Source organism: Poecilia mexicana, unplaced genomic scaffold, assembly GCF_051168715.1.
Source record: "Poecilia mexicana isolate PSO_F unplaced genomic scaffold, ASM5116871v1 scaffold_18, whole genome shotgun sequence".
Taxonomy (NCBI): Eukaryota; Metazoa; Chordata; class Actinopteri; order Cyprinodontiformes; family Poeciliidae; genus Poecilia; species Poecilia mexicana.
Window position 1 is genome coordinate 12803020 of NW_028263387.1, and position 24704 is coordinate 12827723.

At 38.4% G+C, this 24704-nt stretch overlaps 1 protein-coding gene across 1 annotated transcript; it reads right to left on the reverse strand.

The window, feature by feature from the left end:
* Nucleotides 1-188: 188 nt before the first annotated feature.
* rell1 (RELT like 1) lies at nt 189-23195 on the reverse strand. The gene is made up of 8 exons (XM_014998697.2): nt 22648-23195; nt 17444-17650; nt 11644-11715; nt 8228-8282; nt 3141-3323; nt 2307-2421; nt 876-913; nt 189-804 (listed from the first exon to the last, which is right to left on the reverse strand). The coding sequence occupies exons 1-7, from the start codon at nt 22664-22666 to the stop codon at nt 896-898; spliced, it is 669 nt and encodes a 222-aa protein (XP_014854183.2). The 5' UTR covers nt 22667-23195; the 3' UTR covers nt 189-804; nt 876-895.
* Between the last annotated feature and the right edge of the window lie 1509 nt (nt 23196-24704).

The window sequence follows — 24704 nt, forward strand, 5'->3', positions numbered from 1 at the left end:
AGTAGATGTTTTCACTCTTGTGCAGTTTTTCTAGTAGCATTTTTGCAGGCCTTTTGCTTTATTTTGTTGCTTCTGCCCATTTCTTACATTTCTGCTAGTCTTCTGCAGTTGACTTCAAATGCATCTCCCATTTACACTAAAAATATTCAGCTTACGGCATTCACACTGCATTTCTGTAGGAAGTGCAGTTTTTCTCTAGTTTGACTTGGAGTTCTTTATTGAGGCAAGACAGAACACACACAAAAACATATAATTAAATAATAAAATAAAATAGAAACTTGATGATGAGAGATGGTAAAAAGCACTTTGAGTTCATTTAACGGTTTTACAGGAGATGACATATCCCCGGTGGCACTGACCCGGTGGATCTCCTGGTGCTGCATCGGTTCGCTCCAGCTTCCTGTTTTAGAACACCAGCTCTTGTCTCTGCCTGCTTTTAGGTGTCTTTTATCATTTAAATTGATACAACACACACCAATGCTATATTTTATTATTCTACATATAAAAACATATATACATACATCCGTCATAGAGCACTTTGGTGTGTTGCCATAGTTACTGAAAGCCCTGGTTCAAACTCAGCTCAGAGCATCAGGCTGCTGTCCCACCTCCGAGCCAGGCATTGCTGGAACTTTACTGCAGGAAGGAGAAAAAAAAAAAAAAAGGCGCAAATTTTCTTCCTCTTCTGTACAGCTGGAGCTATAATAGGACGAGACCCCTCCTGGATCTGTTCGTCCCTCTGAAGTCTGAAGAAAAAGGAAATCTAAAGTGCCAAGATGTTGGTCCTGCTCTCCGTGTGGAAAACTAGGAAGGAAAGTAACATACTGAAAATATGCAACAAAAAAAAAGAAGAAAAAAAAAACAAGACAAGTTACCTGAACTTCTATCATTCCTCTCAGTCTTCTGACATTTCCTGTCAGGAAAATAAAAATAATTAAATAAAAGATTATTATTATTTTTTATTTTTCTATCACTGTGCAGGTTTCATTCCTCATCCTGGGAATTTTTCCTTTTCTCCTACAGCATCAGCATGACAAAGCTAAAAGTTAACAGCAGGGCTTACGGTAAGGAACTGAGCAAACACGGATGTTAGTCAGCACAACGTTTCCCCCCACCCCACTAATGCAAATTTGGTTAAGGTGTTGATTCAGTCTGATGGATCTAAATCAGGTTGTTCCAAATCCTCAGATGGTGCCTCTCAGATTAGAAGCTCTCAGCGTCCAGATTAAACTAAAGGACAGAAACAAACACTAAGGTCCTGCTCAACAGCACAGCCGTTTTACGTGTCTGAACTACGTCACACCTGGACAAAGGCTCCACATTTACTCACAAACATAAAGAGGAGGAGGGAAAAAAATCCCCTAAATTTACTGCAGCAGCACATCCTCAAACTGAAACATGTAGAAAAATCCAACCTTTATTTGTTCTCACAAAATTATTGGTTGATCAGAGTGTACTGACCGCACAGCTCATTGTTTACGTCAGGTAGCACAACACCACTCTTCAAAATGGCATAGTCGAAACTAGCCACTCTATATAGAAATAAATGCAAAATATGTACTTATTTTATACATCTCACACAGCATCAATTACTGTGGGTAGGGCTAAACATTTCTACCTCTGATGTGTTTACTTTGCAACATAAAAGCTGAATTTCTGGGGGTTATTCCACAAGTATTTCTATCACAGATAAATAATCCTAATTAAACCATCAGAACAGCTCTATGCTCCAGACTTATCCTGGCATCTTCTCTTAATAAATTTACCACCAGTTCTTTTTCCTCACAAAAAAAAAAAACAGATTTTGTGTACAAAAACCTTAACATGGTTGTCATAGAGACATGGTAATCCCAAGATTTTTACCTTCCTCCCTATGGTGTGTGAAGAGCAGATAAACATGGACCCATATCACGCCTTGCTTGTCAGAATCATTTAAACTTTTCAGTTATTGTTCCAACTGCAGTTGAGGCCAAGTTTAACAGTTGGTATGATCTCTAGCCTTTCCCATTTTGAAGAACAGGTTAACAGGAAGTCATGGAGTACCAATTAAAACACCCTGATCAACTTACGAATACATTTTCTTTCCAGAAAAACGTACGATTCGTTAGAGGCCAGCATCAGTTATTTTCCTAAAAAGTATTCAACAGTAGGTCCGCCCCCCCCATTGATAGATTTATAACATTTACAACCTTAAGTTTATTCCCTCTATTTAATTAGTTGTATTTATTTTTTTTTAAGATTTAAAGACTTTGAACTGAAATTGATTTACGCAATCAGAGACGATTAAAGTTTCCAACGGAACCGACCTTAAGGGACTGCGTCACGACTTTGCTGTTGCGGGAGGCGTCTGCTGACGCCAACTGGTAGCTGCCTTCAGAGTTTCGATCCTTTCCTGATTTATCACACTTTGTCACACGAAACCTGAAGAAGAAAAGAATGTTAACGTTTTCCTATATTTACCGTTTGTGGCCTAAATGAGAACGTCATTAGAACCCAGCTTCAGCACTCACTTCACGCTGAAGGCTATCAAAGAGTGCAGCCTCTTGAAGTTTAAGAAGTAAAAATGATTTGATTAAAAGGGGTCAATGCGACACAGAACGGCCTTCCTGTTGATTTTGTAACACTTTAGTAATGCGATGCTACCAAGAATCCACAGAAAGTGAGCGTCAAATCAACACTATGCATGAAAGACTCTGCAGTCACATCTACTTCCATCTATTAGAGAAAGAAACCTAAACTTGACGCTTCAATCAGCAGTTCTTACAAAGCCAATATGTAACTTTACACTTCTGCCAAAATGATAAAAAAAAATAAATAAAAAAAAGATGGTTTAAAATCCAAATTTACATGCGTATATTTAAAACGTATGTGACGCGTTTCTGACTACATCAGGGGCAAGAGATGCACCAAAACTTCAGTTACGTTCAATTTTTATAAGTAAAAATTTTGAAAACCCATAATTTATCTTCAACTGTAGACTACAGAACAAAAAAATAACTAAAATGCACTTTTTGTACATGCATTAATATTAATCGAAATGTGTAATATTCTGATTTTAGTTAAAGGCAAATGGGTAGTTTTATGCTTTATGAAAATCCATCAGTAAACGAGTTCTTTTACGAGTTAAGGAGTTTACCCACCTGCCCACAGAGAGGACCGTGACTTCACTAGGACGGCGCCTGACTGACTTTCGTTGCGAGGGCCTCTTGGTCAGCGGACATTTGTTCTCGTCGGCGTTGACGCTGCCGATGGTGTGTTGATGGTTGAATGAGGGCTTGGCGTCTTCTGGAGGCGATATGGGGGTGAGCGGTGGGGACGATGCACTGGAAAAAAATAAAAACAAAACAGACAGTAAAGATTTATAAAGGAAATGCACATACTTCAAACTAAACTAACTTCCTGGTACTTCGGGGATTTATCACAGTTTGTGATTTATGTTGCAGTAAAAGTCCCATTTGTTTAAACGCCTCTTCCTTATCGGCACTCTTTGATTCAGTGCCTCCTTCACGTCTATTAGTCAAGCATCCGACACTGAAAACTCTCCGTGAGCCGTTTACATTTCTAAAGGTTTCCTCACCTGGTAAGCAACCGGCACACTCTGGAAATTTAGCTTAGGCTGGAGGGGGGGAGGACAGGATGAGTGATGCATTCAAGAGCACCAGAAGAAAGATTCAGACATGCAGCGGTTGCTATGGTAATTCATATCCTGACAATCAGGATACTGTCATTTTTAGACGTCTTACGTGGACCAACGCACAATAAAGCAAAGATATTTGACGCGTCGAATATCTTTTTTAAACCCTCAAGCAGGGGTTTAAAAAAGATATTTTTTAAACCCCGGAACAATAATTATTAAAAGAGATCAATTTTAAAAGCTTAGTTTTCATTACGGATACTGCAAACGCTTAATGAAAGGAAAACACTGACACAGGCAGCTTTGAGAAATTTCCCAAACTAACCAACAACTTGCTTTCAATCAGTCTTACAGAGAAAATTAAAGCTTATTCAGTAGAGCGGCGCTTCCTCTATTAAAACCCATCACCGCTGAATGACACATTAATATTTCATACCTCTAAGCAATTACTGACAAGCTCCCTGAGAACCAGCCCTCATTGATTTTCTTTAAGGCAGGAAAAAAATAAAAAATTGGCAAGTTTCTCTTTGCAGCGGCGAAAACCGTATCATGACGTGCCGTCATGATACGGTTTTTTGTAGGGTTTTTCTTTTTCGTCCCCTCTTCCAATTTTTTTCTTTTCAATTTAAAATTTATCTCTGGATTCCAGCAAGAGGAGCTAATTAAGGCCATGCTTCTCATCTTTTTGTTCTCCTACATGTTGTTGTCTTTTATGACCCTGGAGAGCAGCGGTTTGTATTGTTTGCACACTACTGTGGAAGAAACACAGCAGCAGCAGCCTGATGAAAATAAGCAATGCGGAGACTCAATCATTTTGAGCCCACTTCTCTTTCACTGAAAGAAAGAAAAAAACACTGGAGAAAAAGGACGTCAACATGCTTAGCAGGAATTGGTTGATGTGTTGAATTAGGTTTATTAGCTTTTTTTTTAAATTGCAAAAACATCAAAAGGGTGAGGGACAGATTGTTGTATGCAAATACCCAGTTACATAATACAACTTTTTAGAAGTCAAAAGTATGCCCTCAATTTACACACACACACACACACACACACGCACACACGCACACGCACACACCAATTAGACTGAGAATAGGTTTCCCTAAAAACTTGAGAACTTCAACCCTACAGTCCTCCACAAATCAAGCAATTCAAAATTAACATTGATAAAGCTTTTTTTCTTTCAAGAAGAAATAAAGACTGCTTCTTTTAATCTCACCTCGCCACGTTCACGTGGCGAGGTGAGATTAAGTTGGTTTGGGATTAAGTTGATTTGGGATGAAGAAAGGGAATTCTTCATCCCAATGAAGTCGTAAAAATTGAGAATTTCTGGCCGATTAATGCTATTTATGTGTGGAGAAAACATCATAACATTTTGGAATAAATTAAACAAACTCGAAGCTTCTTTTCTAATTTTTTTTTTCCAAAGAAAAACAGTCAGTCTCAAAAACCAGGACAAACTATTAGATTTTGTCTACTAGCTTTTGACATTTTATTGATAAAAGAAAAACCTGTATACAGCTCAGAAGTTGAAATCTTGTTAAATGCTTAAAGTAATTTTTTGGCACTAGAAGTCTTTCGACAGCCTGTCTCCTCTCAGAACTGCTTAGTGGTCGGTTCATAGCGAACGGTGGGAAGAGCGCTACAGGTATAAGTAAGTAAGTAAGTCTCTCTCTCAGTCAAGGGAAGTTTGAGACCGGCCTTTTTGTGTTTTTGCACCGACTTTAAATGAAGCATGTTAGGACTGTAGTGCTGCAGATCTTGCTATGGTTGCCTTTGTGAATGAGTCATCAATGAGCTCTTGTAATTTTAGAAAGGCAACACACTCCTGGTAAAGTTAATCGTTGTTCCACGGTCTTCATTCAGATTCATCTGGATAATAAACGTCACATGATGATGACTACAAAAGCTACAAGGATGGGTCTGATTTTCTTTCTATAAAAGCAGCAATAGTCAAATTCTTGTCATCACAATAAATATCACAACAAGCTGTGACGAGCCCCTATAATCAGCCATCTGTAGTTCACGGCGCTACAAGCTACATCTGGACTGAAAGCCCAAGAAACACTAGACTAGAAAGGATGCTTTGTAATCCATATAGTTGGCAGACATTTTTGTATTACTGTTTAAAGAAAACTTTCTTTAAACTAAAATAAAGAATTTTAGTTTACTGAAGGACATACCTGCATTCTATAGGTCTGCCTACAATTCTGTACAAAAAACTGAATTTTTGCACATTGAAAATATTTTTTGCAGGTGTGTAGTTAGGATGTACACCTCCACAGGAGAGGGGGAAAAAAAAAAAAAAGATATGATGAGGTGAAAGCTGACGGAGACTGACGGTTGCAGGCAGCTGGTGAAGGAAAGTTAAGAAGCAAATGTGGGAAGGAAGATAGCACAGCCTGGCCACACTACAGTCGCTCTCCTGCTCGTGGTTTCCCCTCCATCCCTCTTTTCCTCTCCGTCCAAGTCTCTGTGTTTCTGTCCGTCACCCTACGCCTGTGTATCCTATAAATCAACCCCAACCAAAACCCCTCTTCTCCCCTATCCACCATCTCTAAGTGATCCGTTGGACGGCTGCCCGACCTGGCAGAGAGAAACAGAAAGATATGGCTTGTAGCAGCCAGAGAAGGAAGGGGCCACTATGGAGAGCAATTTGGACAGTAGGAAGCAAAGTGAACGGGAGAATAAGGACTGGAAATATGTGAATCAAGATATCTGGAGGGAGAACTGAAGAAGGCAAAACGCATGAAGGCAGCTTGGCGGAGAAAAGAGTGATGAATGAGTAGGACCTCAGGACTCCCGCCATTTATTCACTCAGTCCAAGAAAGCCTTTCTCCTCCAAAACAGGTTTCCTCTACAAAAATATGAAAGGAACATAAAAGCAGAGGACAGATGAGGTGGGGGGGGAATATACCACACTAATTCGATTTACAGCTTCTACTGCCATATCTTCTTCCAGTGTGTCCATTTTCTCATTTCCCTTCTTGTTAACATTTACAGATATCAAAGACGACAAAAAAAAAAAAAAAGTTTGATCTGAGTCATCTCTTCCCATCGGCTCCTCTTCTTATAATTAAGGATCATCGTGTACCAACAAGCAGAAAGCTTTTTATTTAGAATGCCGATGTCAAAATGACCCCAATAAAGGTCTAGATCAGAGCAAGAACATTGGATACTTTTAAATTATTTTTAATAATCTGAAGGAAGCAAAATCCGAATGCAAATGTGCAGCCACAAATCCATGTAGATAAACACTGTGATTTCTTAGTAAAAAAAAAAATATTGATAATATACTAAAAATAATCATGCAAACACACCCAATTAAATTAATATTTCATTAATCCACTCTGTCTAAAGTAATGGATGCTGTAGATGTTTAAGGCCCTTTAAAATGTTAATTTTGTTCTCCTTTTTATCCATTTAAATTCCCAGACCCACAATGCATTCTGGCTAGAAACCCAGCCAGAACAGCTGCATGCATGGTTTAATAATCCCACAATGCACTGCTGTGGGACACTATGGCATTTTGGGAATATTCTCAGGCTGCTTGGCCTCTATCAAACTCTGCCAATCTGGAAAAGAATCAAGAAAATAAATGTGGCCTGATTACTTAGAGCACATATGTCAGAGTCAAGGCCCGCGGGCCACATCCGGCCCGCGAGAAGGTTTTTTGCGGCCCCTGGGATGATCTTGATTTATTATTAGAACCGGCCCGCAGACCGCAGCAAGCCGGCACCCCGTCTGAAAAAAAATATCTTCCTTATTTGAACTGTAAGTAGTTCTTTAAATGTTCTGTGAGATGATGTACTTACCCATGTATCCATAACAACCGGAACTTTCAATATCCACCAAGTTATTGCCGAAATATACCGTCTATTAAACGAGTGCCCCCCGGATTAATTACATTCTCTGCAGCTGCAGCTGCGAAGTTACCGTATTAACCCGATACTTGCTGGAAAGTGCAACGTCTCCCCTTTCAGAAACCGTTGGAATTTTTCCACTTAGCGCTACGTGTGGCGGAATTACGGTACTGCAAATTTAGATGTGTCGCCGGCGACACATCTAAATTTGCAGTACCGTAATTCGCCGGCGACACATCTAAATGCCTTGACTCTGACATATGTGGATTAATAGATTTTTGCACTTTATTTTATTGTATTTCAATCCAATTATATTTTAAAAATATTTCAGTTGTGTCTGTTGAAAATTAAATATTACTGACAGAGCCATAAGAAAATATTGCTTTATTTATCTGATCATATTGGAATATATTTGTTAGGTTTTCAGTAGGTTCAATTAGGTTCACTAGACTATATGAGTCATTTAAAAAAATTTCAATGAACATTCGATCAGTCCGGCCCTCGGCTTGTAGCTAAATTTTTTATTTGGCCCTCCGTCCATTTGACTTTGACACCCCTGACTTAGAGAATTCCTGTGCTGCTCATAAATGTGATGGTCGACTTGGAAAGCTTTTAAAAAGGAGGCATGTAGTGCCACCTGGTGGAGGAGGCCATTTAAAGCAAGAAACCTCAGCCTTTAGGGTTTAAAAAAAAAAAAAGAAATGATGGATGTTTGTAAACATGATGTACTTACATATCTGAATCAATGCTGGTTTGGTGAACCATGGCGTTCAGAGCATCAGAATTTGCTGAGGAGGAACACAGACAGTCGTATGAAAACAGATGGAAACACATGCAGCAGCAGAGTCCGATGCAGAGAGTGGTACAGTATCTTCAATGGATATATATATATATATATATATATATATATATATATATATATATATATATATATATATATATATATATATATATATATATATATTTTGATATATTTAATATCAGATTTTGTCTGATATTAAAACCCGCTTCATGGCCCAGGCCTCTGGTAGAGGACCCGAGCTCAGAGGATGAAAGAGACCACCCGCGGAGGGTGAGAAGGGAATTTTTTTTTTTTTTTTATATATATATAAAATCAAGTTCTTACTGGTAGAGCTGACAACTCGGATTTAGATTTACACATCTTGGCCCTATAGGCACACATTTCAACCTGCCAGACCTTGATGTGTACACCACATTTATCATAAGCATGCAACATCATCTTTGAACCGAAAGCTTAAAAAGAGATTGGGAAAATAAGATATGACTTGGTAAGAGTTTATGAAAATCTGTAGTGACGTCTGACTCAAAGTGCTGGCCTTCGTCTTCTCCGTGAACCATCCTCCTGTCATAAAACTACCACGGGGTGTTTTGTTTGGTTAGTCGGTGGTGGGAGGGGTAGCGGTAGCAGCATAAAAGTACAATTTAAGGTCACTTGGGGGGCTTTTAAAAGAAACTGAAAAAGGATTTTTATTTGTGAATTGTATCAATGAAACAAAATAGAAAGAAAAAAGGTCAAACTAGTTGGGAAAGCACTTAAAAATAGTCCTTGCGCATCTATTACAATTCTGTTATATATATAAAGTATAACTTATCAAGGTAAGAAAAGAAAATCATCTTGGATAAAATGAACAGTAAAGGAACATCCTACAGTCAAACATGGTGGTAAAGTGATGGTTTGTTCTGGATGACGTGTCGCAACTGATGGAACCACGAATTCTACTTTCTACCAGAGAACGAAGGGAAATGTCCGGTCATCAGATTTCAAGCATACTCTGATTGGCCCCCAAAACACTAACATTTTAACACGTTTCAGAGTGGCCTAGTCAAAGGCCATACTTAAATCCAATTTAGATGCGACGTTAAACACGCCGTTAACAACTCACTTCCAGTTTTCTCAAATGTTTAATGGCAGTAAGATATTAGGTATAGGGAGCAATTACTTTTTAAATAGAGCGAGGCTGTTTTGATAATACATAAATAATTAATATAATTTGATTTTGTCTGATATTAAAACCCGCTTCATGGCCTGAAAAATGCATGTCTGAAAAAAAACAACAAATATATAAAGAGGTTTCATTGCACTATGTATTCTCCTATACATAATCAAACTGTAAAAAAACTTCCAAAATTGATGCCTCACACTAATGAATCACTGTGTGGTAGAAAAAAAGGCAGCGAGAGGCAGAGGTTAAACTCACCTGGAGTAGGTGGAACATCCGTTTTATAAACTTCAGAGGTCACTGATTGCTATGACGGCTCACTCACATATTTGCACTAAAGCAAGGGGTTCAGTGTTGAAGCCAGCTGCTTGAACCAACTAAAGACGCAACACAAGCATGTAACTGAAGATGATGAACTAAGAGAGCTGAAGAATCTTATCTGAATTGAGTTGAGAGCTCAGTGCGTGTGTGTGAGGGAATCGCCTGTAGAGGGCAGCATTTCCCTTTGAGTTGGATACCATAGAATGCTCTACATGTTCTGGGTTGCTCCTTTTCAAAAATGTGTTGGGGATATAAATAGCATCCAGTTTCTTTATAAAAAATTTTTAAAAAAAAACACAACTCAGTGTGTGAAGTTTCTTGAAATAGTCCATGTATTCATATGCTAATATGTCAAAGAGTGAACAGCTTCCTTCAGGAAACCTGATTCCCAGTACGTGGACAATGAGACAAATGAGTCACCGTCAAAGGAGTCCGACACTCGTGGACTTGAGTCATTTCGTGAAACCACTAAAGCCAACGTAAAACTCGGGAGACAATAACGCCTTTCTGTGTCATACGTTACGTTAGTCACCGAGACGGAAAAAAGTTCAGAGTTCAGGGCATTTTATATTATAGTACATTTTCAGCAGCAGGGGCCATTCAAAGTGTTTCACGTGATTAAAAGGAAAACAAAAATATTTTTAAACATTTTTAAAACAATAACGGGCTGAAAACCAGACAACAGTTCATGATGTTATTTATTAAAGAATGCAGAGTAGGACTTGAACCAGAAGATGCGAGTGATCTGGAAGGTTGATAATAATAACAGGTTTTGAATGTACTTTGATGCTAAGCAAAACCACATAAGGGACCCAGTGTGAGGACTTTAGGGCGAAGTGCTCCATCTTCCTGGTTTCAGTGAGAACACAAACGGCAGTGTTCTGGGTTTTAGGCAGACCTGTGAGGAGACTGTTGCAACAATCAACTAAAGAAACCTGCATGGATGAGTTTCTCAAGATCGTGTCGGGACATTAATACTTTAATCCTGGAATTGTTTCTACAGGTAAGAGAAGGGCGACTTTGTAATTGTCTTTTGGTCCAAAAATGAAAACCTCAGTTTTGAAACGCATGTCAGCCTGTGTATGAACAGTGATTTACAAAGAAACGGCACCCATTTTTAGCCACCACACATTTATCGTTTTGGACCCAGCTTGTTGCATTATTCTCCAATTTAGCCACAAAGCAGGATTCTATGCATAGGATGTAATGACAATAATCTTCATACAGACGAACATATCAGTTTTATCGTCAATCACTGTTACAAACAGCTGCTCATGAAGCTTGTCACAGGCATTTATCTATCTTTTGTATTTTTTGTGTTTTTGAATTGGGGTTTTGAAAATGTAATACATTTGCTCTGCCCTCTAAATACTTTGGGTAAAGTGCGTCTTAAATTAATCTTCCCCACTGACAACATTAAAACATTTTTTCCCTTATTATTTGACCGCTGCGTGCTTGTACTGATAAGTCAGACAACTTTGTCAGAAGTCAAGTTCTCGCATTCTTCTGAGTTTCGGGGAACTGAATTTGTAATCCCCGACTTCCCGTTTTACAGAACTACCTCTAAGTGGCATTGGATTTCAATACAAAAAGGTGAAGAAAAGCATAAGTACTTGTGTTACTGAAAAACCAGGAGTTCACTCAAATCTGCTATATCAAAGCTGTTCCAATGCAGTTGTCCCTGGTATGAATTTCCATAAGAAAAAAAAATATATATGAAAACAGGATCAGTTAGGCTGTCTACTGACAGGTTGTCTGATCCCATAGCTGCATGTCTGTAAAGCAAACGCCCAGTAAAGGTGACTTTTTTTTTTTTTGCATTTTCTGTTTAGTGTCAAGAAGAGGAAGAAGTCAGTGGGACACATACCTTCATTTTTCATGATGCATTGGATAATATGTCCAACTGTGTCATCGTTTTCATTCATGGTCTCATGCGGCTCTAACAGAACATGTAGAGAGAAAATTAGAGATTTGAGTATTTGATTATATCAAAAAAAAAAAAAAGACATGAAATAAAAACAGCTAATGTGTAATTTAAAAAAAGTCACAAAAAATATTTCAGCCAAAAGTGGAGAGAAGAGAGAGAGAGAAGAGTAAGTGAATATGTCAACATTATAAACCAATTACTTCCTGAAATTTGTCTGATCAGCACTGCTTCCACCAATATCATCATATCAGTTTCCAGTATTATGGTGTATAATATGGTTTCACTTCTTTTTTTCTTTTTTTTTTACAGTTTTAAAACCACCTGTTTGCCATCATGTTGTTGCTATAGTTGCAAGTACTTTTAATAGGGTGCCAGAAAAGGCCCTAGAGGTTTTCCCAGCTGTTTGGAGCATAGAATGATGCACGCTTCCTCTTTTCCACTTGTTGCTGCACATTGAGAGTGAGGTGGCTGAAGATGTCTGTGCTTTTCCTTCATTTCCCAGAAGAATAAACTAAAATGCATAAAATTACAGACATACAATAAATCATGAAAGGAAAGAAAAGATTAAGGCAATGCGATTAGTAGCTATTATTAGCTATCCAATTATGTAGCCTAAGTGAATTTAGCCCACTTAGCGTGTCATAAATGTGTTACAATGCGGAGACCAAAATAGTATTTAAAATCTAGTAGCTGTAATAGTCAGCAGTTACTAGAGGAGGAACAACAGCTACGCTTTTTTGTCGTTTCAGTTTTGTCCTCAAGGTTAAAGCAGCGCATGGCTAATACAAAATGTTTTGACAGAATATTAAGTTATAACCCTCAGAATCTAATGACAATTTCATCCATTCCAAAATGCACCTGTCCAAATATGTCGTGGGGTAAATTACAGACGGGCTCTTCTCGAAATACAAGACAAGCACTGACAATGCCAAGGAAATCCTCAACAGGAAAAAGGACGTCTTTACGGAAAGTGGACATGCAGAATGAACAGAAGGAAGTCGAGCTCTGAATTACGGGAGAAAAAAATACATAGGAAATATTTTGTGCCATTCTCTTCAATTTTCTTTTAAGAGCATAGCATCCCATTTATGCTATGCTATGTTTGAAAAAAAAAGGAAACAGCAATAAATAACCATAATGGTCAATATTATATTGTTTTATCAATTTTCTGATTAGAAAAAGACAGTTGGATTATATATATATATATATAATATATATATATATATATACATATATATTATATATATATATATATTAGCAAACACTTTGATAACCTAACGCTATTGTGAACATATAACAGTCCATGCCTAGTCCCACTCCTAAAAATGCAGTGGGTGCACCTCAATTTATTGCTCCCTCAATGATAAAGCATATTGTATAACTTTATGGAAGGACATAAGCAGGAGACATGGTCTTAGTGCAATAAAAATATTGATGGTGTCTATAAATGTCATCATGCTATCAGATGAATGACAAACTTTGTGTATTTTCTACACTGAGTCAGTGATCAGATGAGGCAGCCCTTAAATATTAGTTCTCCTCGACTTGTATTTCCTGGATTCCTTTCTTGAATACTTCCTCTGATTCTCTGGAGAATCACCAATTTCCTAGGTATTTCCTGGTGTGACATAATCCTCGTCAGGAATCTGCATTGTTCGCAAAAATGCGTTTTCAGAGGAGGGCGTGTGGTGGAACAGAAAGAACGGCAGCAAAACTGTGGGGCAGGATCAGCTGAAGACAAAAACTACACATCTGTTTGTTTCAACATGTCACGAAGAAGGTGGAGCTTTCCAACAAAGATGGCAGGTATATGCAGAGAGAAACCCACTGGAACTACAGCAGAACAGACACCATTTTTATGTCCAGCCAACATGATCACAAGAAGAAAACGTGTCAGTGAGAAGAACCGGCACAGGATCTCAGAGTTGTGTCAAAACTGACTCCTTCCTAACACTTGTCTCACATCTGTGATGAAGCCCAGATATACCCAGCTATGGAGATTTTAATTCCTTTTCCTTTACTAGAAGTAAAGGGGGAAGCAAAGACTTGCTTTTGTTTACTGCTGTACATCAGATTGCGTTTCTTTTTAAATCGAGGCAGATACCATGGAAAAGATTTACGCACGATCTAGAAAGCTGTAATTTAACACCGTTTGGTAGAGGGTTTTTTTTGTTTCCCTCCTTCTACCTCACTGAACACTCCCACAAGAGAGTCGGAGTATGAGTAATGCAATTGCCGACAGTCTTCCTGGTTCTGTACCTTAAAGGAACAGACACCTTTTTTTTTACACCTCCAACAGAGAAAGACGGAGTGCTCACACAGCTAAAAAAAATCCCTTCAATAGCAGTTCATGACAGAGATTTGTAACTAATTCCCCACCTCCGGGCTTCACATTTGATATAAAATCTCATTATGATCTACAAGGGGAACCTCTAACTTGCGTCAGTTTCACAAATGTAATTGAAGCTTGAGAGTAGTTGAGAAAAGGCCAAAGCATCCAGCACCCTGGTTGCTTCATTGCTGACCCTGCTTGTCTCCACCACATGACTGGAAAGTGGAAAAAGAAAACCTCATGCATGCAAACCTATGACTCGTTTGGAAACTAGGGCCAAGAAAAAAAAAAAAAAATGGAAAACACACTCCGCACTGGGTACTTATAACTTCAACAGGAACTGGTATATTACAATTTGTGTGCAGATGCAGTGCAAAAAGAGGGCAAGAAAAAAACAAACAAAAACATAGCAGCTACGCTAATAAGCACTGCGTAAAGAAGAAGGTTAAAAGGAATAACCCTGATTAAAATGCATCTTACTGCTTAAATATGCTTGGTAAAAAAATAAAAAAAAACATTGAATATAATGACTGTTCTAGAAAATTAACTATTTCTGTCACTGTTAGAAATAATGTGCTTATTGATCAGCGAGTTTTGGCATAATGGGCAGGTAACAGATGGCAGTAAGAAATAAAAAATGATGCACAAGACAAAATAATGAAAAACAGCTAATATTATATCAGACTTTTTTTTTTCGCAACACATACATTTTAACTTTTGAAGAAGACTAAATTAAGACATACACAGATTTATTCCAACCTAAAAATTAAAAATCCCACCGTGGTGTTTCCTATCAAACATACTTATAACATAATTACTTGGCAATTTTAAAGGAAGATTGCCCTGTTTAAACCTCATATCTGTAGCTTGGTAGGCTCTTGACTATTAAAGTGAGAACCAACACCACAGTGAGATCCACAGATCAGTCCAAGACCTTAAGACTTTAGCCACATAAGAGTCTGGCAAGTGATTTTAAATACATCTCAAAAGAATCAGAAATGATCCTTTTAGCTAGATGGAAAATAGTCTACAAGTGGAGGACGTTTGAAAATAAAAATTAAATAAAACAAATATCTGCAACATGTTTTCTATTATACTGGGATCTTATCAATGGGTTTCTTGTAGAAACCTCAACTTGTAAAACATGCAACTTGAAATCGAGTCAGAGTGAAGTGACTGTCCTGTGAGCAATCATCATGCAAGACCTTGACTCTCTATCACTTTGGAGTACTCCGACAGGAAGAGGTCTGGCAGACTCAGAGCAGCTGCAGAGTAACATGTCAAGTTTCAGTACTCCCTGCCACCTTGACATTTTTCATGTGAGGACATGCCGCTTGTCTGTTCATAGTGGGAGTGGCCAGGCGTCTGGCTGAAGGTCTTTAAGGCTCTAACTGTAAAAACCTGGAGCCAAAGCTCCTGGTTACACTAAAACTCACTTGTTGCTAAGCTCTGAGGTGTTCTCACTTACCCCACACTGCACATTTAACTGGGATTTCGGTTCTGAACCTTGGCTTGGTCCACTTTGTCAATCGATTTGGTTTGGCTTTTTGCTACACACTATACAACGCCTGCACATTCAGTCTCTGTCATGAGGATGCCAGTGTCCTCATGGACCCACCGACTCGCATCCAAGGGTCGTCAGTTAAGGGGTTAAATATCCACACCTGTCAACACCAACGCTCACACTTCACATTTAAAAGGATTTTTGGCCAATTGATTTTGGCTGAACTTAAGTTGAAGAAAACGCATCTAATTGGCTACAAAAATTGGTGCATCTCTTCTTCTGTCATTACCTTACAGGCCTGTTCTGTTTGGTCTTAAGATGGTCTGTCTTTCTGCCATTGTTTAAATAAAGCTCTAAATGGCATGGTGTGAGAGTGTGTCCCATCCCTACTGGTATGCAGACAGAAGAGGTTGTCAGTAATCAAGGAAATTTTAGACTCTCGCAGAAAGTAGTGTGTTGCTTACTATATTTACTCCGACAGGATACTGGGTGTTGCTGCTGTTATTCAAATTTCTGGATAAGTTCGGTGTCGGCTGCTGTGCTGCCACAGCACGAAGCATCAAGGCTCATCGGCATCCTTATCCTTTTCAGCTTTGCTGTTCATCTGCCCCGTAGTTCAATACAAATCAACAATGTTTTTGTCTCATCAGCTTATGAGGATTGTAAAGGTTTTTTTCCATGAGTAGTAGGTTTTTTTCCAGCAGCCGTTATTAGCCATTATTGTTAGGCAATGTGTCGGGTTACCAGTAACGTAAATGCCAAACTGGTTTCCACTGTAAAGGCGTCGTAGGGAATGTAACACAACCTGTTGCGGTAACAAAGCACAATGATGTAGCAATTTGACGAGGGATACCAAGGTAATTTTATGCTGAAAAAAAAAAAAAAAAAATCAATGAAGCAAAAAGTCGCCATCTAAAGAATTATGACTATATTTTTAGTTTTGTGAATACAAATTGTAGGATGTTAACTTAGCCCACAGAGGCAACTGCACCTGAATATCCTAAAAATCTTTTTGGTAATTATTCATATAAACTACTTTTAACGAAGAAGGCCATCAAAGCCAATTAAGCATTACAGAAAAACAGAAAGTGAAAAAGAAAAAAAAACAACCTGACCTCGTGGCACTACATGTATGATGCCCTGTGTTTGTTCGCCACTTTATTCTGCCAATACAGTCAGAGGAACAACAAAACATCAGTAACTCCACTCATGTCAAAAGCAACATAGACTTCAGAAATTCAGTAGGCTGAGATCTATTTAAACATCAGTAATTCAAATCGCAAGTTAGCTCAGACAGGAAGGATGCAGACAATAAGGAATGAGTCAAAGTACCTGAAATAACCCTGAATTTATTCAGAGAAAGTATTACTTTCACACCAAGGCTGTTTTATAAAAAAACAAAAAAAAAAAAAAAAAACTACTACATTTTTCTTAGATAAGACAGTGGGCATGGCTTTCTCTGATCTAATCAAAATGATTGTGTCTGAACCACAGTGACTATGCACTGCAACACAGAACATATTAAAATCACTAAGAATGAAACTGGAGATGCATCAATCAGTGATGGAAGTCAGCAGATCCATCTTCAATAAGAGATAACCAGGCATCTTCAAATAAAAGACCAGTGTCCTGAAACTTTTAGATGCGTCCCTGGTCCAACACGCCTCAAATGGCTGAGCTACCTCAGTGCAGTCGAGTTCTCCAGAGACCTGCTAGTTACCTGATTAATTGACTCATGTGTGTTGAAGCAGGGATACATCTAAAAACCTACAGGACACCGACATGCTTTTAGAAGGCATAAACATATCAGTTTTTTTAAGTTCTAAAGTATTTTTTCTTTCCGTTTGGTTTACGTAGCGAAACGGGCTGTGTGCATAAATCACGTAAATATAAACGTCTCTTACCTCGTCGTTCAGCCTCCTCGGCTTCCTCAAACACATCATCATATACGTCGTCTTCCTGGGCGGTGGTGACCCGGTAGCCCCTCTTCTTCAGAACGTGGCAGACCACCACCCCGGTAAGGCCCACGACGAAGAAAGCCAGCACTAAGGCAAAAGCTAAATAGTCTGAGCCACTTCCTTCACCATTTCCACCAGTAGTTGTGGTGTTCGCTGTGAAAAAAGTAGAGGAGGGGGGAAAAAAAATTAGGATTTTAAAACAGAATTACAAGACAAAGCAAGCAGCAAGAAATGAATTCAACAGATCTGGTAGAGATTTTACCTACAAAATTCGGGGGGAGGAAGGGGAAGAAAGGAATTATTTTTTTTCAATCCTTCAACTCTCCAAACCTTTAAGAGTTGAAAGACCAGACCAGTTTACATGAAGCAGGAATGTTTATACAGTTGAAACCACATGTTTAAACACACTACATAAAAAAGACAAGCTTTTCCCCCCTCACCGTCAGACGTCAGCATCTTTTTGATATATTTGGACGTATCCATGTTGTCATGCAAGGCAGCAGCATGTCTGAGGTTTAAAGGCATAGCAATCTTAGTGTATATAAACTCCTAAGGTTTACAGATGAAGGATTATTCTCATTATTCTGACATTTGGCTTTCCATAAGACAATAAACTAAACATTTGATTCAACTGTACAAGATAGAGTAAAAAACTTTTAATACTGAATCTTCTCCCTGTCTCCGCTTGAATGTGCCAATTTCATTGAAATCAGTGAATGATGACTGTGAAAAAATACAAACTTCATTTAACTGTTCATTAGGCAGTGCTCTACATTGCGCAGTCGGCGGGTCTGTCAGCCAATCCTCTCGCAAAGGGAGACAGTGGCTGATATTCAGACCTTTGAAGAGGTAGATACGATTGTAGGATAAGATCGGTTCCACAAGTATCGGCTGAGTAAGGTCATGATCGTAATCAAGGGTGCACCGATTGATGCCGATCAATCAGTTACTGAACGTGGCTCCTATCTTCAGTAACCACAGTGTAGTCTGTAATCTACAATCAGGCAGCGGTGGACACCGCTGTGGCTCCTAATGCATACGAGTCACGTGAGCAAAACCAGCAAAAACACACAAGAGAGCTTTTGTCTGCTTTCCTGTCCACATCAGTGAATGGATGGCAATAGTAAAAGTCAGGGGGGGAAAAAAAGAAGAAAAGACTAGGCTGGCGCTCACAATTCAGACCAATATCAATCAATAACTCCAAGATCCTGACTCTGCATTTCATTTGAGACGTGCCAGAGCACAAGGTTTAGATGTTATACTGTCCCACTACCCACTCATGTGGCCTCTTCCATTGTCCCAGCCTCCTGCTGCATCAGACTGAACACATTGAACATTGTCTGCTCACTGACCGTCTTGTGACCCAATGTCTTCATGTGCTTTTGTGAAGAAGTGAGTAGCTCGCAGTACGCAGGCTGTGTTCAGGCACGACCCCTTAAAGTGTCCAACAATCACAGATCAGTTGGAGCAATAAAACCACGACAACAGACCAGGGGACACTAGATTAGAGGGGTATTTACACAGGACTTGGAGCCGAGCCAAAATAAACCTAGATCCTGTGAGACTGAAAAAAAAAAAATCACATCGAGATGACGGGTGGCGAGTCAGAATATTAACCTAGAGCTACGTACCAACATTGTAAATTAAAGGAAGTCCAACTCTATGACTTTCCAGTTACACTGATTAATTTGACTCATTTTTCTGCTTTCCAGAATGTAATGTCCAGCCACACAAGTCAAATATTCTCCTTTATTGGGACTCCTTAAAAGACTAATAAGTAGGTGGTCTCATCACATTTAACTCTGCATTCATCATCAGGTTTCATAATTTAAAATTTATGAAAGGAAAAAAGAAAATCAATCTTCTTTCATCAGCTGTTAATGATATTTAAAAAGTCAGCCAGTGATCAGAGGAAACTAATATTCCTTTTATAATGTCTGATCAAGGAAATACTGATGACATTTTATTTCCCTTGTTGCTTATTACATACACAACACTGTTCAACTCAGTCCAACAACTTCACTCTTTTAATGATGGAAGAAAGTACTGAAGTCAATCTCTCCAGAAATACGCAAAAAGGGATTTTGCTGCGAAAAATTACTGAAAATAAATATTTTTTTTTACTACCCGTCAGAAAATTGAAACAAGTCATGTATAAATCCAGAAAATATTGGAAATCCTTTTTTTCAAGCTGAAGTTCTTTCAAGCTGATGTCAATAGAAATACTTATGACAGAAAAAAAAATGTCTCAATCCTGCAAACTGCATGTTTCATAACGGCTGTGGCCAGAGAATCACATTTCTTTTGTAAAATATTTACCAAGCAACCTGAGATTATATAGTAAAAGGGAGACTCAAAGACTTAACCTCTGTGCCTCCTTCAGTAATGCTGCTTTAGTACTCCTTCAGTAGAAGACAGTAAACTGTTCAGCGTCAAGTTAAAAATCCATCACTCCCACTTTACAGCCATTTACAGATCCTTCTAAATGTAATTACATCTCTTAAGCCTTTTCAGATGTTGCAAACCACAAACTTGGAGTGTTTCATTAGGATTTTTATGTGATGGACTGAAACAGAGTAGTGTCTAATTGTGAAGCTAAAGGAAAATGATAGTTTTAAAATGGATAAACACACTTTATGCGGTGGAAAGCTGACACTGTACCCCGAACACACCATCTCCACAGTGAGAATAGCGCTGGTGGCATCATTCACCTACTCCAAATCGGATTTAGCTCTCCACTTTGACTGGGCCAGTCTAATACATGACATGCAGCATAGCCACATTGGTGAGATGCTTCAAGTCTTTTCAGCCTCTAAGTGTTTCTCTCCGATTAGCTCCATTCATCTTCCCATGGACTCCAACCAGCTTCACTGTCCCGGCTGAAGGATCCCCACAGCACGTTGCTGCCACCACTGTGATCTATGGCGTGGTGTTGATTGTCAGTTTGGTAAGAATATTGTTTTACATTCTTCAGAGAACTCCAGTCATAACACTCCCTCTGGTAGTCTTACTGTTACCTTTAAAGAGGCTTTTTTTCATTATTTTACCCCAGATAAAATAATGAAGATTATTTCATACTGTTCATAAAGTAACACTTTATAACCGAATCGGTAATAAAGTGTTACCGATTCTGTAACACTTTATTTGACGGGGTGTTCATAAGACTGACATGACACTGTCATAAACATGACATAACACCTGTCATGAACATAAAGAAGTCTTTATGAATGTCTATGACAGTTCTCATGAAGTGTCCTTCAGTAAATAATGACACTTTTAATGCAAAGTTGCTTTAAAAGTTGCATCAACAGTCCATTAAAAGTGCCAACTTTGCATTATTTTGGAAATAATGACACTTTAATGCAAAGTTGGACTTTCAAGGCAACTTTTGAAGCAACTTTGGATTAAAAGTGTCATTATTTACCGAATGACACTTCATGACAGCATTCATAAAGACCCTTTCATGTTAATGACAGGTGTTATTTCATGTTTATGACAGTGTCATGTCAGTCTTACGCACATCCCGTCAAATAAAGTGTCACCTCAGATTCAAATCATCATCATTAAATGAGGTTGAGCTCGATGAAGGTCTCTATAAAATATAAGATATGCATAAACTGGACGTAGAATAAAGATTAATTCTTGTTGGGGAAAAAAAAACCCAACAAAAAACAAAACTGGTTTGACCGTAACCATACACACATCAAGGTCAGCAGTGGAAGGGGATAAAAGACTCCATTTTACTGTGGTTTCCTGTGTCACAACACTCAGGAAATTGCAAAAGTCATAGTTACTGCAACAAAGCTTGACCTGATTAAGAAAAACATATATAGCATAGTCATTGCCCACAACAACACACGGGGGATTTTTTTGCATCTTGTTAGAGGGGTTTAAAACATTTTAGGAATAATCCCTGGCTTTATGTCTTACAGGTAGTTATTCTAGGAAATTGTCTGAACCAGTCATCCTCTGCCTGTTTGCTATGGTTTCCCCACAAACAAAATTTGCATTTGTGAGTAATGAACCATATTGAGAAATCATGCAATTGTGACATGTTTTATAAATACTGCTATATTCACATTTCCTCAACAGTACTCTTCCTCATCCCTCATTATGATGCTTGCAATAATCTATGAAGTTTAGCGTCTAGGGCCAAGGAAGTGATGGATTATTAGTTTAAAGTTTGTGATTGCTAGTCTTAAAAAGTTAAGTATGAATTTAAAAAAATAAAGAAATCTTACGTTTAAATTGAATTGCTATGGGGTGATAAATTTAGTTAGTTCATTTGGAATTTCTAGTCCAACTCAATAAAAGTTTTTAAAAATGATTTTTCTTAAATGTTCTTGGTCCAATTAGGCCTCTGCAATAAAAGAAATAAATCTATTTAAGGAGTTTTATGAATCTTTAATTGGATACACAAGTTTTACTGGCCTGTCTTGGACAATAAAGTGTTAAAAGAGGGGGGGAAATGAACTCCAGAAAGCACACTGCAGAACAGAGATATTCAGTTACAATCCTACTGGATAACAAAAAGCAGCAGGGCTCATATGGAAATCTTGATGTTGTTATTGTTTGGCATATTTGCTGAACGCATGAATGACTACACAGCTGCCAAAAACCGAGCATGAACAGATTTTCTATCAACTAAACAGCTCCAAACTACAAAATAGTTTGGAGTCAATCATTTTGCCGTTTTTCAAAAAAAAAAAGAAAAAAAAGTATCCTATCAGTGTATAATGGGAGGGAAATAACAACTACAAGAGTGGCGTGCAAATCCTCTGACGTTACAGTAAGAGTTATAACTAATGTTATTATTTAAATGCTATATTAACAGCAGAAAATGTTACACCGAGTTATCTAAAATGTGTTTTATTTTGAGGGATAACTTAATGTCTATACATTTTCAGTCAACACAATGAGAGTCAGATGGTGTGTGTTCCTCATTGTACATGTGAAACTGACACTCGAGCAGCTTTACTACACGCCGGTTTTTCTAGCAAAATATGTTGTAACGTCAACATAAAGACTCGATAGCACAACAAAAGTGTTTTAAAAACGTTTAAGGGAAATACATAGCAAATATCATTGTCCGTGCCAGCATTAGACCGAGTTTCATCCACACCCGAAACCGGAAAAGCGTGTAGACTTACTTGGGTCAGAATTAGCCATTAAATGACCGAGGCTGGCCGTTAGGCTGGTGGGGATGCGACGGTTGGATGTCTTCTCGGAACCAAACTCTGGACAAACTCAACCAAAGGAGGGAACGTTTACCCGCACCAACATGTTTCCTGCTCTGCACCGAGAGGATACGCCCTGTTTAGACTCGACCCGCCTCCACCACAGAGCAGCACACGGCGAACAGAGCGAGAGGGTTCGCCCCCGCCACTCGGTTTTCGTTTTATTTAAAAAAAAACGGCGGCTTTTATCGATTCCGAATACGAAGACTCGGAAGGAGCCTACAGAGCCCCCTAGGGGACATGTGGGATTTTCTTTTTTTTTTTTTTTTCTTTTTGCATTCCCTTGCAGTTAATGTGCAAATACATCCTGGTCTATTTTGTGTACAGTCACAGTGACAGTAAATTCCTTTTTTTTTTTTCTTCTTTTTGCATTCCCTTGCAGTTAATGTGCAAATACATCCTGGTCTATTTTGTGTACAGTCACAGTGACAGTAAATTCCAATTTAAAATTGCACATATGTATACCTTAAAACAGGGGTGTCAAAGTCAAATGGACGGAGGGCCAAATAAAAAATTTAGCTACAAGCCGAGGGCCGGACTGATCGAATGTTCATTGAAATTTTTTTAAATGACTCATATAGTCTAGTGAACCTAATTGAACCTACTGAAAACCTAACAAATATATTCCAATATGATCAGATAAATAAAGCAATATTTTCTTATGGCTCTGTCAGTAATATTTAATTTTCAACAGACACAACTGAAATATTTTTAAAATATAATTGGATTGAAATACAATAAAATAAAGTGCAAAAATCTATTAATCCACATATGTCAGAGTCAAGGCATTTAGATGTGTCGCCGGCGAATTACGGTACTGCAAATTTAGATGTGTCGCCGGCGACACATCTAAATTTGCAGTACCGTAATTCCGCCACACGTAGCGCTAAGTGGAAAAATTCCAACGGTTTCTGAAAGGGGAGACGTTGCACTTTCCAGCAAGTATCGGGTTAATACGGTAACTTCGCAGCTGCAGCTGCAGAGAATGTAATTAATCCGGGGGGCACTCGTTTAATAGACGGTATATTTCGGCAATAACTTGGTGGATATTGAAAGTTCCGGTTGTTATGGATACATGGGTAAGTACATCATCTCACAGAACATTTAAAGAACTACTTACAGTTCAAATAAGGAAGATATTTTTTTTCAGACGGGGTGCCGGCTTGCTGCGGTCTGCGGGCCGGTTCTAATAATAAATCAAGATCATCCCAGGGGCCGCAAAAAACCTTCTCGCGGGCCGGATGTGGCCCGCGGGCCTTGACTCTGACATATGTGCCTTAAAAGAACCTCATAGGTATCTATGCATTCTTTAAAAATAGTCCAAATAGCTTGGATATATATTTTTTCTTTCTTTCCTTCTTACAGAAAGCTTCTGTTTATGTCTTAGAGAAGGGATGGAAAGCTCCTGTTGTGCTTTTGCATTTTGTAAGTGTGTGGTACATTTGTATCCTAATGAAAAAGATATAAAACTCCAGACATCTCACAAACAACTAGTACATCTTTGCGAGAAAACGCAAAACTGATTGCAAAGGAACTCAAAAGATTTTAATTCTCATGCAAAACTTGTTGCAAAAGGAACTGCGAGGTAACTCAAAAGTATTGCGTGAGAATGTTAGGCAATGTAATCTGTACAAAGACTGGCTGGTGGGGAAAATATATAGTGCATTTCAGAGGTTCTGTACCAAAAAGAAGCTCAGCTGGAGACCGTAATTCCATGAAGGAGCTTTGTGGAAATAGGTGGCGGCTTGTGGAAGCAAGTGTTTAGGCACATGGGCCTTTTTCTTTTTTTTTTAATAAAAACACAAAATTGTTTCATTATAAAACTTAACATGCCCTTACCATTTTGAGGAGTGGCTAGAGAAATGGGTCTATCTGTCTCATCATATTTAAACCCCAGGATGGCTTTATTCCTATGTCACATCATGCCACTGCTAAAAAATTTGAATATATTTTAAAGTTGTTGTTTTTTT

Excerpts from the sequence above, each read along its gene's own strand:
- rell1 (XM_014998697.2), bottom strand. Across the intron at positions 8,283-11,643 it reads ATGCATCATGAAAAATGAAG|CAAATTCTGATGCTCTGAAC; the intron begins GTATGTGTCCCA and ends GTTCCTCCTCAG. Across the intron at positions 2,422-3,140 it reads ACGGTCCTCTCTGTGGGCAG|GTTTCGTGTGACAAAGTGTG; the intron begins GTGGGTAAACTC and ends TTTCTTCTTCAG.